The sequence below is a fragment of the Mercenaria mercenaria genome, chromosome 1 (genome assembly GCF_021730395.1).
Source record: "Mercenaria mercenaria strain notata chromosome 1, MADL_Memer_1, whole genome shotgun sequence".
NCBI classification, from domain to species: domain Eukaryota; kingdom Metazoa; phylum Mollusca; class Bivalvia; order Venerida; family Veneridae; genus Mercenaria; species Mercenaria mercenaria.
The window spans coordinates 42,400,144-42,413,790 of NC_069361.1; the positions used below are offsets into that span (position 1 = coordinate 42,400,144).

A 13,647-nucleotide genomic window follows, 5' to 3' on the forward strand; every position below is an offset into this window, starting at 1 on the left:
CTCTACATTTTAGAAATCAATTTGCTCTAAGGGTAGACGACAGTAAAACAAAGTAATTGCATATGATGTGAATTAGTACGTTCCATAAACAATCAAAAACACTTTTCTGCTGACAATAATTAACGATCATACTATTCAACAAGGCGTTCTTCATCTAACTCCACACTTTAAAAATCATTTTGCTCTCAGATGGGGCAACGCTAATTCAAATCGAAAATCTAGCCAGCAATAAAAATGATAATTGAAATAAGTGGAACTGTAGTGCTACATACGAACAGGATAATTATCATTTGAATTAAATTCTGACAAAATCACGTCAAGAAAACATAAAGGAAAAACCAAAAAGTGAAACAATGGAGGATTTAAATGACAGCAAAGTCGTGAGAATTGAAAAGAAAGAAAATGATAACAAAAACGAGTTAAAGAAATTCAACATAAAGGAAACATGTTTAAAACATATTCTAGTTGCCATGACAATAAGTGGTTGCTACAATGGAAACGGGAGAAATTGCTATAAAATATGTTTCACTGTTTACCGCGTTTTCATTTTTCTTGCATTGCTTGCTTTCATAGTAAAGACGGCATCAGGTTTTGCTTACATAAAAAAATCTGAATATTATGGACACGCTGTTGTTCTCGGATGGAATATTTCTGGCATCATAACGTTCTTACTCACACTGAAAATGAACCATTCTATGTTTGGCAACCAAGAACGCACCTTTGAATTCTGGAACACAACTGTGGCACCACAAATGGTGGACTTAGGGATCAAATTTGACCATCTTAGTTTCAGGAGGAAACAAATTATTCTCTGTCTTGTGGCTACTGTCATAATAGCACTTGTTGTACTGGGCTGTGTTTTACAATTAACTGGAATACTTGGTAGCGGAAACACCGCAATGTTGACGATTCCATTTGAGAAGACACCATTGACGTGTTTTGTCCAAGTCGTACTGTTAATAATTGGCACCTTTCAAGCAAATATACCTTATTTCTATATGATTGTGATCTGCTACATGCTCACCCACTGCTTTAATGGTTTCAATCAGTACTTGGATGCCGAGATGAGCCATGACGCATGTCGTATGCCACAAACAATGCAAACCCTCTGTCAATACTACACCAATCTCTGCAAAGTTGTAGCGGACTTTGACAAGGATTTCCGATACTTGCTTGGGAATATATTCTTCTGGAATATTACTTTAAGTCTATTTATCCTCTATGTGATATTAAGGGTAGAAATGAACAATTTCGAAATCATTGGCATCATGGCATACATATTCTGGTTGCTTCTTTCTATGGGCATAGTTGTGGCCATGTCAGTGTTTGCAGCATTGGTGCACGAAGCAGTAAGACATTTTCTTGGAAACATTTTAATAGCACTTTTCATACCACTTTTCACAATTTCTGCAAAACAGTTATAGCTAAGCTTATGTCATTCGATCTTGCACTTTTTAGTAGAGACAAGCCAAGAGCATAAAATGATTGAAGATTATGTCAAATACAAATCTGGATTTGGAACACTGATTTTTCGCACCTTCTCTTGTCAGGGGCCGACAACTCATGTAAAGGATATTTTCAGCAAATTTCCTTTTAAGTCGTCAGATTTCGCTCAATTTTTAATAAAATTTTAAGATTTTTGGGATTTAAGTGTTTTGTGTTAATATTTTTCTATTTATAGTAACAAGAGCAGGTTTGCTCTTAAGTTTATTCATGCACAACGACTTCGTCATTTTGATAAAAATGCTCTTAGCAGTTACATTTTTTAATGAAACCTGACAAAATTGTTATATAATTTATCTTTATAGGAATGCAAAATTGAAATAATATAAATAAATAATATATTTCAGAAAAAAGACAAAAATATTCATTGTGGTTTATATACAGCTATCGATCCTTCCTTTTTTATCAAAATTACCGTAAAATGTGTGTAATATAATATTCATTTTTCAATACAAAACCCGTAAGACAACACTTTTTACGCTTTTGTGACATTATCCGCGATCGAATATATCATTTTTCTGAATAAACGTCAGTTAACGCAATTAAAAGGGAGGTAATCGGTACATGGAAATAGATTGTGCATATTTGTCGCATTACTGTGATTAATGTGTTATTATATTGGGTTACAAGTATCCAGGCACTTAGATATTTAGATTAAAAGGTTCGTGGTCACAAAAAATAATTGAGTGGAATCATTCAAAGAAAAATACAAACATTATTATATCGTTCCTGTTTTCACAAAGTCGTACTAGTATACTTGCAGTTAATAAATCGATCTCATAAAAAATTGAGCAACTTACCATCGAATAAATTGCACATTCTAACATATCTGGATTTGACTGCCAGTTAAACAAACAAGAAAGTAGTCAGTCTCTGTATCTCTAGCTCGAGTGATATAATAATACGCATCTGAACGACAAACAATGACTTTATTCAAAAGCAAATCACTAAATGAGATATATTATTTCGATTCTAACACGTTACGAAGGACTTTTACGTACATCCTTGACGGCATCCATCAAAAACTCGTATTTGCCTATTTTCTGTTGATTTCTTTTCCTGCGCGATTGTATGCCGTCTAACGTTTTGAAGTAATAATTGTGACGTCAGGAAAATGTATTGTTGTATAATAATACACATTCTAATATACTTGTCTCTGTTAAAACACTCTTACGCTAGAATGACGTCACATTAACGTGCGGTGACGTCAAAGTTTTTGTTGCGACCAAGAAAGAGCACTTCTATATTTTATCTACTGTTTTAGATTAAGGGCATATTAGAATCGAAATAATTTATAGCACAAGCGTGTTTTAACACTATTTATACACTCGGGTGGTAATACGTCGTTCAAATAATTTCACTCGGGCTGCGCCCTCGTAAAATTATTTCGCTCGATGTATAACCACCCATCGTGCATAAATAGTGTTAAAACACTATTTTGCTATGAATTATTTCTTAAATATTCAGCTCGGAAAATGACTTGGATCGTGTTAGAATCTGCGATAAACAACGGTTAGCACGGACCGGTAAGAGAGCATTATGAAGTCCAATATGACGTAAAATGGTCGCATGACGTCCGGTCCATAGCTATTTGGATAAATGAAGCACAGCAAAATTTTATCAAAACATTTCAATGACCTTGTAAGAATAAAAATAAATTAGGACTTCGACTTTTCACCTAATTCACCACGGTTCTGAGCTCTGATGTGTAGGAATTGAACCAAAATGTTTTTAATATATCTTACTAAAATGCGATATTTTAACAATGTGATTTTTATAAAGACATTGAGTGTAATATTTTAAGTGAAATATATCTATAAATCTAACAAAGCTGTTTTACTCTTTGTAACGTCATGAAGTGTGTATCATTCTGTATATATTTGCAAACTAACGTTATAAAATATTTATATTCAGATAACAAATCAAACTATAAGCCAACACAGATTGTGACCGAATATGTTTTTTTTTTCTGAGCTGATTTTTATTTACACCATGGTCATAGACCTTTATGATGATAGGCCAATAATTACTCTGTAAGACTTTTTCTGGCTTTGTGTGATTAAATCATGTTCTAATGTCACTTTTCTTTCAATCTAAAAATATTCATTTGTCAGATATAAACGCAGTTTGATTACTTAAGAAATAAATTGCGACTGTTCATTTGAGTATAATTTTTTACGTGTTTTAAATGTTTAGTGTAGTACATACTAAAAAGGAAACTGCTAAACCGCTATTTATTTCAAATAAATACATCTTTGTTTGGTGTTTCTTTAACATTCTTTACACTGATTCGATTCAGTTTTGCATTACTTAAAAGTTTTTTACGATAAACTTTTCAAATTACGGCATATATTTATACCAGCATGCATCATCATGAAAGTGTCTTATGACTAATGTCCAACGTAATCTAAAAGAATGACGACGCGACATCTGTAAGCAATCATACATCCAAACGTTGTGATATTTGTAGCCCCGTTTTGGAAAAGCCAATTAACTTCTGTCATTTCATTTCATCAAATACAATCGTTTAAGAGTATTAAGTGGTGTAAAAATGCTTATGTCCACCTTACATTCCCTTTCATTAAGCAATAGACTGTAGTTTAATAGTTCATATTTTGGTATGAAACATATGGGCGTGTTTAGTTTATAGAAGCCGATCTTCACACGCACTTTAAACAAAAACCATGTATTTCATACCAAAATATAAATTTCTAAACCACAACGATGATGTATATCTACGTTTTACTGTCGTGTCACAATGCAGTTTTCCCATTGGTCACATCCGGTAACATACACATTTACCATACCACAATTGTTCCGCCTTTACGTAACGTCAAAGCAATGGTACATAGGTTTATTGTTTATAATGCAGAAGCAAATTTATACTAATAAGGTAGCCTGTCAAATAGTAATGTACTTTGTCGACTTTGAAACCTATGTAAAAGTACATTTGTAAATATATTGTCTACAGTCATACGACTGACTAGCATAGTATATCATTTAACCGGGAAAATGCAGTTTGATATAAATAGGTTAGATACAACTAGCCACATTATAAGAAAAACATCTAAGCAATCATACTGTTTTTCTCATTAATTATATAATAATTGTATCTCTGACAGGTAAAAACACGCCTAAACAAAAATTTAGTAAGGAAATCGTTTCAAACTTACGCAAATGTTCAGCTCTCACATGCCACTTTTAAAAATGGAGTTCTAAACAAATGTTTTAAACGAATCCAATACACTATAATATGAGCTAGATACTTAAATGAGGCATTGATGGGAATAAAAGTATATGAGACTGCATATTTCAATTAACTGTAATTTTGACATTTTATCAACAATATACTTTTCTAAATGAGTAAAAAAATGTGCATGTAGTAATTTGAAAGGTATTTGAAAAAGTCTAAGTATTACGCTAGAAGATTTGGTAAGTGCATGTTGTCATAAAGATTACTGCTGTATGCAACATCGCGGTACAAATAAAATCTCTCTGACATATCCCTACAAATATTCTTTAAAGTTTTATATATCTTTCTTAACTTTTTAACAATTAGAAAGGTTCTGCTTTTCTTAATATGTATTTGTCATCCCTTAGCCTAGCTCTGTTGTGAAATAGTCGTGAAATTAACCACTCTACATTATTCTTCATTATGTTATATCAAGTAACATATCGCTGCAAAAGCATAGTGAAGTATTTGATTCGAATTAAGATCTACGTATGTACTGATGTTTACAAACTACGAGCTTTCATTCGTATCCACAAGAAAGAAATATAATAATACAACATTTAGAATGTGAAAAAATGAGGCATCTCTCCCGTATGTGAAGACAAATTTAAAATGACCCGAAAAGGCATTTATAGTTGGAAGACTTTTAAATCGATATAATCTAATTATAAACACATGCTTCCTCTCTTTTTTGACACTATTTTATTAAAAGTTTGTCTTTGTTTGAAAACAGAATGTAAAGTTTACGATTTTGTGATGCGTCGTTTTAGATAATTTATCCCTTTTCATACAAATTATTCACAAAGTAACCTTTCTTTGATATTTCTTAGAATAATGTAACTTTGAAAAGCTCTACATAACCCAATAGTTTTGTCACCAGATTATTAGAAATTTAGAAGAGGGCAATAAAATTTTATACTTTGCTGAACATAACCAAATTATTTTTACGAATTCAGTGATGACGCCATAAAACAGTTAGCCCAGGCTTTCATGGTTGACTGATTCTAGTGTTCCATGTCCAGAAATTGTCATCTGGTATTGCTCTTTAAGAAATGCATTATCTTAAGTCTCTACTAAAGTTTGCAAGGTTCGGCCATATTTTAGGATTTATAAGCTGGGCTATTACAACTAAATCCAGTACCATTTTATGAAATATTAGGGAAGTCCCTTTTACAATTGTCTGAGGAATTAATCATGTATATTGCAAGGCATCAATTCAAAAGGTTACGAAATTCAGACTAGGATTAGCATGTACATATAGCATGTATGAACAAACGTACCACTTTGTCAAGAAATAAACACTCAGACAGCTTAGAAATTGACGGTATATTGAGTTAAACCCTTGAGGTACTCATCTGATATGGAGTCACTTATTAGCATGATAGTGTCTATAACAATGAATTTTGGCTGAACAATCTCACAATCAATAGGGACCCATGGCAAATATGTTTTTGTACCTTCTCGAGATATTGAGGGGAAACTAAACACACATAATCGCAGTATTTAACCGGTAAACACTAATTTATGGTAATGGTGCCCAGTGCGAGGTAAAAGAAGAGCTAAATATCGATAAAGTACTGGAATCTGCAGGGAACACACAGCTGCCTCATAGAATTGAAAGGTTCATCTGGCGGAGAAGGATAAAACTGGTCGTTTGATAAGGGAAATGTCTGTGTCCAAAACACTAGTGGCAACCGGCGTTGAAGCGAGTTACCGTTTAATGAATAATAAAATCTGTAAAACGATCCTTTGGAAGCAAAGAAACCAAACAGAATAATAGCAGAGTCTGTTTATGTGTAATGGAATGTGCAACACCTCTCACACCCCTAGCACCAGCTTAAGCGGAATTCTATTTCACATCTATTGAATGGACTCCATAATCCCAAAGGATCAGAAAAAATAACAACTCAGAAAGCATAATAAAAATGTCCATATCAATCCTACTTGTGTTTTATTTGCTAAACGGTAAAAAAAGAACAAATTATCTGATAACATTTGACAAATTTTATAAGGAAAAATCAGGGAGGGGTCAGTCGTTCATTTTATCAGTGACACTATGGTACCCGTCAGCTAAATTTTCGAGTGCAAAGAATCATTGTGTTTTGTTTTATAAAGTATCAAAGTAGCTCAGTTCTAACAGAATTCCGCTTGCGCTGGTGCTAGTTGGGCGTTCAGAGATGTTGCATGTTTCATGACCTCTCATAAACAGATTTATTCAAACAGAGTCTGCTGTTATTGTGCTTACATGCATTTTATACTTCAAATGGATCGTCTTATCGATTTTATTCTTCAAGTATTGCGTATCACGTAGTCTTCCACCTATCCCTTCATGGAAAGCGTTGCGTCCAAGTGTAAAAGAGCTGAACACAAAACATAGTGTGTCATAAAATAATTGGACCATGAAATCCCAGTTTCATATATGATTATGTATTAAATAAACAATATGAATAGGACAAACTTGTCGAATAACCAATAATAAGCTTTCAACATACTGTATAACTTTCAACCACGGTATCAGACCATTCTCCTATTTTCCAGTTCAATCTAGATTAAAAATATGATGACAATACTAAATAAAAACAGATGCATTTTGACTCAATTCATAACTTTATCATGACATCATAGTACATTAGGGCTTCTAATTGACCAATCAGAGAGCTGCATTTTCGAGTACCTGCCAGTTTTCACTTGGGTATAACGAAGTATATTCACAATGAACATATAGTGACTTTAAAAGTAAATATCACACTAATTTAGAAATCAAATTACGATTTCTCACTGCACATGCCCAAGATGATGCTACAAACAACAAAACTTTGAAGATTCATTGAAATATCATATCGATTTAATACCTTTATTTTAGTTGAAAGTTTGAGATTTTACACAAGGAGTCTATAATGTATAAATTATAAAGTCCGAGTAAAATGTAATTATTACCCAAGTGAAATAAGTAGTATTCCGCAATGTTTTGGACATGTTAAAATTATGAATAGTTTAGCCAATGGGTACCTCACAGTCACTGTTACAGTTTTCGGTACACCACAGCACCCGGTGTTTCGTTATAAAATAAGACAAATTATATTGGGTCCGGCTCAAATGATGTTTTTGTTCTTGTTTAGCGTTTTTGGAAAAAATCCGAATGTGAACGACGCAGACATATATTCTATGCTTTATTATATTAAAAAAATCAAGTAAACATAAAAACATACAATTGTACCACCCGTCGAAGCCGGTCCCCGCGAATTTTTGTGGAAGTCAAATGACTTATCCTTTACAGTGTGGTTATGTCCTCCTTCCTCTAGCGTTTGCAAACTTTTTCTGGACTTCCGTAAGGATTCCGCTCTTAAGCACTATTTTAATTCACACTTGGCGTCATTACCGTACATTTGGGTTACCGGTTGTACACGGTACTAATAGCCATTATGACCTTGCCTTTTGACCCAGAGACCCTAAAATCGTTGGAAATCATTCATTGTTTATGAGCACAGTTTGACGACCGATAGTTTCCAAGTTCTCCAGATGTAAACGGAAACTGATGGTTTTTGTACTAATTGTCGCTGTGACCCTTTTTGAACAACTAACATAAATACTGTCATTAGTATTCAGCCTAATATGTTTAAGGATCGTGAGTCAAGGCAACTCAAATATTAAGCGGTCCTGGATTTTGTATCAACAGTAACTGTTACATTGGCCTTTGGCCTTTCAATCTCAAAAATAATAGAGCTCATCCACTGCCCATAAAATGTGGCATTTAGTCATAGGCAGAAACTGAAATGATAACAGATGGACGAACAGACAAGATTTGCTGACAGTATAACTCCTCTAGGCGTATTAATAAAATCTGTAAAAGGATCATTTGGAAGCATAAAATGAAACCAAGCAGAATAATAGCAGACTCGGTTTGATTGTGACTGTTCATGAGAGGTAATGAAATGTGCAACCTAGCACCGGCTTAGGCGGAACACTAATACACATCAATTGAATGGACTCCGTGATTCCAAAGGACAAGAAAATATAACAACACTGAATTATCTCTGAGTTTTTGGCATTTTAGCAAAGTGGAATCTTGAGCAATTATACAGAGCAGAGAATGAACGCATCTTTGATCTAATAGAAAAGTATATTTTAACTTTTAAAATGATGTCATATACATGTATATATCTCTATGCTGTACAAACCTTGCCACTATACTGCGATGAAAAGCGCACATGTAGCTTTATAAAATCAAACAAAAACTGAACATGTTTCCATATCTTTCAGGCCCATGCCCCACTGGACAACATCTACTACATTAACGTCCAAGATATTACTCTGGAAAAGTTGGCTCAGGTAAAATTACATTCATTTTTGTATAGAGACCCCGAAACCATCATTACTGGTTGACCTGGCTAAACTTATTTACATAGGAAGAAGGTTCCAATCTATTTGAACAGGGGCTATTAATGTTTACATTAGACAGTAGGTATTAAGCAAACATTTTTTATCAAAGCTGATTTAGCTGTTCACAATGATAAGCATTTAATAAAAGAAATGGTCATCTTTTCAGTTAAATCTGTTCCTATCCAAGCTGACTGGTACCCAAGTTGGATTTTCTACATCTGGACTTCTTATCATTACCAAAGAGTTCATTCTTACAGTAAGTTGTCTTAATTAATTTTGTTTTATCTTGGAGCTGTCTGCATATTTAACTAGTGAGTATTTATGTTGCAATTCATCGGTTGACTGGTTTTAAAGTCATATACTCAACTATGACGATACCACATCTTCTTAGATTACCAATGGAGAAATCCCAATAGCTCTTCTTTGCAATATTGCAGAACTTTGCAGAGCTGACTGAATCAAAAAGAAAACTTCTGAAGCTAGCTAAGACAGAAGAAACGTTAACAAGCAAGTGGTTCGTTCAGCCTGAATATCTTTAAATACTGTGAAATCATTTTTATTCGCGTAGGGCGAGTTTTCGCGTATTTCGCGCGAATTTAAGACCGCGCTATTATATCTTTTAATTTTATTTTTTCATTTCTAAAATTGAAAATGCGCGAATTAAAGCCCGCGCGAAACAGTCCTTTTTCACGTTTGCGCGAAATTTCATGCCAGCGAATTTAAATGATCTCACAGTACCCAAATTACAACAAAAAAACAACTCAAAAAGAACATTTTCATTTTACATCTGGTGCTAGAAGAAAAAATAACATTTAACATTTTATCAAGACACTTTACTTTTGGTGTAACGGCTAGACTTTTTACATACTAATGCCAATAAATCAATGGGTTTGTTTTTTCAGATAGCAGGTGTTTTCCTGACATACTTTGCAGTGCTATACATACTTTGATGAGGGTGAAACGAAGTGTACATTCTGGTAATTTAAGACAACAAAATCCTTATGGAAACATATAGGAAGACTGAAAAAATATTGTAACGGCAAACATTAATTGCAGTCAAAGAGATCATAGTGGATTAAATGCAGGCTATTAGTAATAACCTTCAGTGATGTATTATACATTTATGTGAATCATATGGAATAATTCATGAGTAACTAAAGATACTAGAGATGAGAATTATTTCACCGTAAAATCATAATATAAATGCCAAATGTATTAGATAATGGAGCAAAGTTTGGACTATTTCCCAGTTTCCAGTTATCTTAACATGCAAGTTCTGATTAACATTTAAACAAAGTGATCTTGCTTGCTTCGTCAAATCGACAATATTTAAGGTCATATGGCAAATTGCCAAATTGATGGTAGTAGAAAATCCAATGTATTAATCTTGAATCGCCTGAATAGAACCACCGACCTTCTGTAAGCCAACTGGATTATTGCCTCACATGAAAGAATGTCCTCACCATAAGCGATGTGGTCTAGCCATTTTTTTTTTCGGTATGCTTTAAAAGACACACTCATACAGACTGGTAAATTCAAGATTTAGTGTTGACCTTGGTGATATCAATATCATTCTTTTCTGTTCAACACGTGTAAGAATAAAGTTACAGGTATTCATAATTGGGTACCATCGTTATTTTTATAGACTCTGACAGAAAAGTTTGTTTTCATTGCGAAAATGTAGTTGAAAATGAGCATCACTTTAAATCAGTATGTCCGTTATGCACTTAGAGGAAAGTAAGTAACTAAAATTGTTATGAAAATCCAAATTAACGTAATTGTCACTGCTAATTTGTGAGACATGAAAACTAGATTTTTGAGTATGTATGCAAATGTTGAATCAGTACAAATGTGAAAGCAGCTTCGGCACTATTGTAATTGGGTAAGTGGACCTGCTGTGAAATATGCTAGTATATTGCGTTTTGCCTTGATTGTCCAAACAGATATTTTATTTATACTTGGTCTTAACTCTAAACATTTTTTTCATTAAAGCCGAGATATTAGTTTTGCCTTTGACAAAGCTAATAGCAGGGACATAGTCATATTTTGAGTCATTTATCAAAATTCTAATCCTCGTGAAAACGCATTTAAAAGGTTAAACATTGATGGTATGTAACTTCAAGTAGTCTGCAATTACTAGTCTATTTACTTTCTTTCGTTTCGTTGATGTATCTAAAAAGTAGTATTGTATACTTAATACTATAGGAGAGATTTATTGATAACTTTTAATTATTATTTCGAAATACAATGGATTAATTATGAACGCTTAACTTACAGTGTTTTTTCTAAAAGTTTGGAGCATCTAAAAATATATCGAATGGAGGTACAAGACATGCTCACTGTATTACACATGTTCACGCCGCTATTAAAATCATGTGTCATTTAATACGGTTATTCATTTTCAGAAGATAGTTGAATATGAAAATATGAAAATCGTAAGCATTTCAAAACTTTTTGAATTTTTAAAATCCATAAATGAACGAAAAAGTTATTAGAAATAAAAAATTCCGATCCCATACACAAACGATGAAAAATTATTTGTTTTGCCCACCATCAGATAAACAGGTGTCGATGCGTGACGTCAGGGCGATCTCTCCTATAGGAGAAAGTCATAATAATGAAATAAAACTTTTTACACATATAATTATAGTTACACATGAAATTGATTTAACCTTTGACGAATGGGGAAGTTCAGTTTAAATTTCAACAAAGCTAGAGCGTGTCTGCGTGTGACTTACAGGTAACAAACAAGGAAGATATTATATGATCCTCTACCTGTTATGTTTAAACATTACTCTCAAAGTTATTATTAGTATTTAGTGTGTGTAAAGATCAAATGTTTACTACAATCTTTGTATTAATCCCCAACAATGTATATTATAAGAAATGACTTAAATGGATCAAAATTATTTTACAGAAAAATGATAATTGACTGCATCGTGCCTATAATGAGTTTGCTATAATCTTCTTCTGTTAACGATATATCTTTAATAATGATGTATTTTACTAAGGCCGCGATACACTTCCAATATCTGATTTTATCGCTACATGTGCATTACATAACTTTTAACGCTACAACTCTTGTCTAAGATGCGTCAAGGAGCACAATGATTTCAATACTGAACACAAACTTACAGCAAGACTGAAGCCAGTAATACCACTTCTTAATGTTATAATGGTAGCTGTCCGTCACACTACATAAAATTTATTTCATTGGTAAAAATATTTTTTTCTGATATAAAAGATAACAGGTAAGTTTAGATTTCCCGGAAGCACAGAGCACCCCAAACACAGCCACCGAGCCATTCATCGCAAAGTAGGCCCACAACAAAAAGAAACTGTACGGAAAAATATTGTGGTTGCTTCGAAATGACAACCAATAAGAACCTCTGAAAAACTAAACATTTTCAAATGTCTTAACGAATTTTTTTACCGATTTTTTATCACGTTTTTCATTACGGAAGACATTTAAAGAAATGTACGGTATTGATAGCAGTATATTAGGATGATAGAATGACGGGAGATTATGAAGAGAGGATTTTTATGATGATAATAGTAAAACAGCATAGATAGGATGTCAGGATTTGAGATAGGGTAGTATGATGATAGAATAGCCATAGAAGGTTAAGTTGTTATTAACAATTAAATATAAAAATCTTAATTTCCAGTTCTTAATACAAATTGCCTACCCGATACCGTGCATCATATTATAATATTATTATTATTTTCCAGACTAGGAATGTGCACATGAAAACGGTCATTACAGCCGCCTTTGATGGAGTGATAATGTACAGCTGTACCTTTAAAACGACCATGTATAACCGGGACGTCAACGCATTCTGACGTCGGCACCAGTTAGCAACGTGATCAAGATTTTTCAAGGGTTTCTGAAATCACTGTCAAATTGGACAGCATTATAGATTTTTTATGAAGAAAAAAAACAAAAACATTATTTACAGCTAAAAGTATAAAAACAGGAAGAATTTAACACCAACATTAATTTTAAGCGTAAGTATATAATAATTGGGTCAATGAATGCCTAGCACTTGCAGATGTTCAGAATGAACCTGGGTGTAAAATGATGACTTAGTTTTATTGGACCTCAGTTTAAAGATTGCGATCTTGAGCAACTTGCACAGTATGAAGTCACTAACAGTATTGTAAGAAGTTAACTTTCTTTCAAATGCTGTTCTTATTTTTGTACTTTTACTTCACGGACTCTATTTACTGTATTGTGTTGATAGTTTCTCTTATGCCGGCTCCAGGGCCGCGTGAGGCTTATTTTACCTTTTATTACCTCCCATAATATTTCTTAGTAGCATTCTAAGCTTCCAATTGATCTACTTAAATTTATGCAGTATCATGCAATTCACGTTGACAGTTTTAAATCTCACCAATCGAGTTACCTGTCATTTCATTTCAAAGTAAACTCTTATCTTACTTTTAAATTTTTCGATTACATTTTTTTTCTGTATTACTCATAACGGCACGTAAATTCAATACAATGATTGTTAGCCCTTTATATTAAATAT

The 13,647-nt window shown here is 33.2% G+C and overlaps 1 protein-coding gene across 1 annotated transcript; it reads left to right on the forward strand.

Moving 5' to 3' along the window:
- The first annotated feature begins 219 nt into the window (after window positions 1-219).
- On the forward strand, window positions 220-10,527 carry LOC123540875 (uncharacterized). Its single transcript, XM_045326203.2, has 4 exons — window positions 220-1,349; window positions 8,996-9,064; window positions 9,282-9,371; window positions 10,018-10,527. Exons 1-4 carry the CDS (start codon window positions 354-356, stop codon window positions 10,063-10,065), a joined length of 1,203 nt encoding a protein of 400 aa, XP_045182138.2. The 5' UTR covers window positions 220-353; the 3' UTR covers window positions 10,066-10,527.
- The last annotated feature ends 3,120 nt before the right edge of the window (window positions 10,528-13,647 follow it).